The following is a 2,751-nucleotide window of genomic DNA, read 5'->3' as shown; positions in this document are numbered from 1 at the left end:
TTTATTTTATCTTTAGCCACGGTCCAACCATGGCTAAATTTTGCAGCAGAAAAATGAAAATATATTTGGAATTTTTAATTACCCACACGAGAACCGTGGCTAATTTAAGGGATAATGTAAGTAGTATACAAATTCAGTTATACTTTTTAGCCACAGTTGAACCGTGGCAAATGTGCTCAGTTTTTTTTTTTTTTAAATAGAATTATTTCCCTACATTTTCCTGGTATCAATACATAATGATAAGCATTCACTAATACATTGGGCATAATACACAAGATCAAAGTTTCAATGTTCTACTTATCATATATCTCAAATTAAACATAAGTTTCAAGCGTTGAATAGACAAAAAAGCCACCACAATTACTAGTGTAATGGAAATACAAAAAGTTATGTACACTACATATTTAGTGGTTCAAAAACATACTATGCACAAAAGGCTAAGAAGAATCTAAGTTGAAACTAGGCAACTCACTACCAAATTTAGCTTGTAAAAACCTATGAAGAGTTGCCAAGTGATTCTCATTTTGCGCAAGCCGTTCCTTGGTCTCCACAAGTTGTTCCTTGGTATCCTCAAGTTTTTCTTTGGTCTCTTCATATCCAATGAGCTTCTCTTTCAAGGTTCCTACATGCTTCTCTAGGTCTTCAACACGTAGATGAGACATATTACTAGAACCACCAAGATTCGCATGACTAATTGAATGTTTAGGCATTCCAAAAGCAGTCGAGGGGCAAATATTACCACCCAAACCACGCACACGACCAGAATGTTCAGCTCCATATACCTTTCCAATAGCATCATTAGGATGAGCCAATATCTTCAACGGAACACCTAAAGTGACAGCATGTTCTTGATCTTGAGATAAATGCTCCGATATTTTATCCTACAAGTAAAAGAAAATAAATGAGATATTTCATACCAATGCTGCTAACATCCCAGGGGAAAAGAAAGCATTATCACTAAACTAGAAGTCCAACTACAAACTAGGAGAAAGCAAAGCAATTAGAAGTGTGGGGTGTTCTGGACATTAGAGTTATTAGAACTGTACACTGAATGTTTTCTATATATATTGTAACTGTACACTGAATGTTTTCATAGAAATAGTAAGTATTAAGTTTGTATTGAATCCTATCAGATAGATGGCAAGAGTGTGGCTAAAACCCAAGGACAGACTGGTACTTAACATATTTTAACATTCTAGAGCCTAAAACACAGCTCATGCCTTAAGGACAACAAAAAAAAAAAGGACAAACACACACTCCCTATACATTTAGCATGTCAAAATGCATAACTGGTGAGATAAAATAGTAGTTGCACCCAAAATCCTACTCCTATTTTTCAAGTTCAGCACTCCACACTCACTTACTTAGTCAGCTATTGAGTTCAGGAGGGAAACCAGAGTTGATGCATTTTTTACACCATTTTTGAGAAAATTATCACCAGAAAACAACATTATAACTGAAATTTGAAAATGGATAAGTGTTTGGAACTTACAGCTATAATCTTCCCTTCTTCATTCACATAGTTGCCATTCTTTTTCAGTAAAGTTGACAAAATAACCTCACTTCGGCACACAGGCCTTCCATGTTTTTTCTCCTATCATTAATCAAGTATCGATTAAAAAACAAAGTAGCATGCAACACATTTTATTTGGTATAATAAAGTGATTTTCAAAACAAAATTCAAGGTAAAGAAACTTACCATTTGACGACCTCTCCTTGCATTGCTTTTGCTACCACCGGCATGCGGGACTTTAAGTTTACTTCGATTTCTTGTATTTTGTTCACTTTGTTTCTGCGATTCTCAAAGATCAATTTAATTAATTATATATATATATTGATTTTATTGGACATGAATTAAGTGAGATAACTAGACTTTTATGAAAGAACAATTACCTTCATCTTCTCTTCTTGATAGTGATGCACAAAAGCAGCCCACTCAATAGAATCCACGTATTCCGGAGGATTAGCAAGTATCTCTTCCTTACTTTTGTTAGGGTAGAAGGTTTTATTTCTTAATGTATATTTATAGGCCCTCCATCTATCGCGTAAAGTATGCATCACCCATTTAATTCCAACAGCATAATCAAACTCAAAATTCTCCTTCAAATGAATTTACATTCATGAACCAATATTTAATGAAAAAAGATATACTAATTGAACCTGAAAAAATTAAGATAGTTACCTCAATAAGCTGCCACTGTAGGCGATTTTTCGCGTCTGGCATTCTATCCCATCTCTCAACTGATATTGGACAAATTATTGACTTTTGAGAAAGTTTGCCAAGAAATCTAACAAGCAAGTTTGAACCATTATCACTTCCTTGTCCATCCCCGTTGAGTTCCACCATAATTGTTTTATTTTTTTCCAAGTTCCAAACTCGATCTGCTTGCATCTTTTGAGTTGTAATTTCTCTAGTCGAAATACCTATCATTTAACAAGCAATCATCAACATTAATGAGAAAGCGGAATTGCATTCTTATGTTTCCAGGAAAGTGGAATTCAATTCTTTTGTTAACAACAACATAAGATGAAGAGTTAGAGTCTTCATTTCACACACAAACACACATTCCATACCTAAACAAGAACAAGCAAACAGAAAAACTTCCAAGATATAACAGTTTTAAACAACCAATCAAACTCCATTATTTCAATTCAACAATTGCATTAAGTTTATCTCTAACCTCTGATATTGACAAGTAAGGGCTCCTCTTTCTCTTTCTGCTTGAGTTAGCTTCATTAGAGCTTGAAAAA

At 34.1% G+C, this 2,751-nt stretch overlaps 1 protein-coding gene across 2 annotated transcripts; it reads right to left on the bottom strand.

Moving 5' to 3' along the window:
- Nucleotides 1-279: 279 nt before the first annotated feature.
- Nucleotides 280-2,368, bottom strand: LOC132642715 (uncharacterized). Of its 2 annotated transcripts, none has more exons than XM_060359778.1 (5): nt 2,183-2,368; nt 1,894-2,097; nt 1,700-1,792; nt 1,493-1,594; nt 280-881 (listed from the first exon to the last, which is right to left on the bottom strand). In XM_060359778.1, exons 1-5 carry the CDS (start codon nt 2,345-2,347, stop codon nt 438-440), a joined length of 1,008 nt encoding a protein of 335 aa, XP_060215761.1. In that variant the 5' UTR covers nt 2,348-2,368; the 3' UTR covers nt 280-437. The 2 variants fall into 2 exon arrangements, with proteins under 2 accessions (XP_060215761.1, XP_060215760.1); XM_060359777.1 differs by having other exon boundaries at nt 1,894-2,100; nt 2,183-2,367.
- Between the last annotated feature and the right edge of the window lie 383 nt (nt 2,369-2,751).

This window comes from Lycium barbarum, chromosome 5, assembly GCF_019175385.1.
Source record: "Lycium barbarum isolate Lr01 chromosome 5, ASM1917538v2, whole genome shotgun sequence".
NCBI lineage: Eukaryota > Viridiplantae > Streptophyta > Magnoliopsida > Solanales > Solanaceae > Lycium > Lycium barbarum.
The sequence above is the reverse complement of the archived record's forward strand: the minus strand, read 5'-3'. Positions and strand labels throughout refer to the sequence as shown.

Bases quoted from the DNA above. Each gene is read 5' to 3' on its own strand.
- LOC132642715 (XM_060359777.1), bottom strand. From the start codon at position 2,347: ATGGTGGAACTCAACGGGGATGGACAAGGAAGTGATAATGGTTCAAAC. The intron at 1,595-1,699 runs GTAAGTTTCTTT...GATTAATGATAG, and splicing joins CAAGGAGAGGTCGTCAAATG to GAGAAAAAACATGGAAGGCC. The intron at 882-1,492 runs GTAAGTTCCAAA...TTTTACTTGTAG, and splicing joins AAGAAGGGAAGATTATAGCT to GATAAAATATCGGAGCATTT.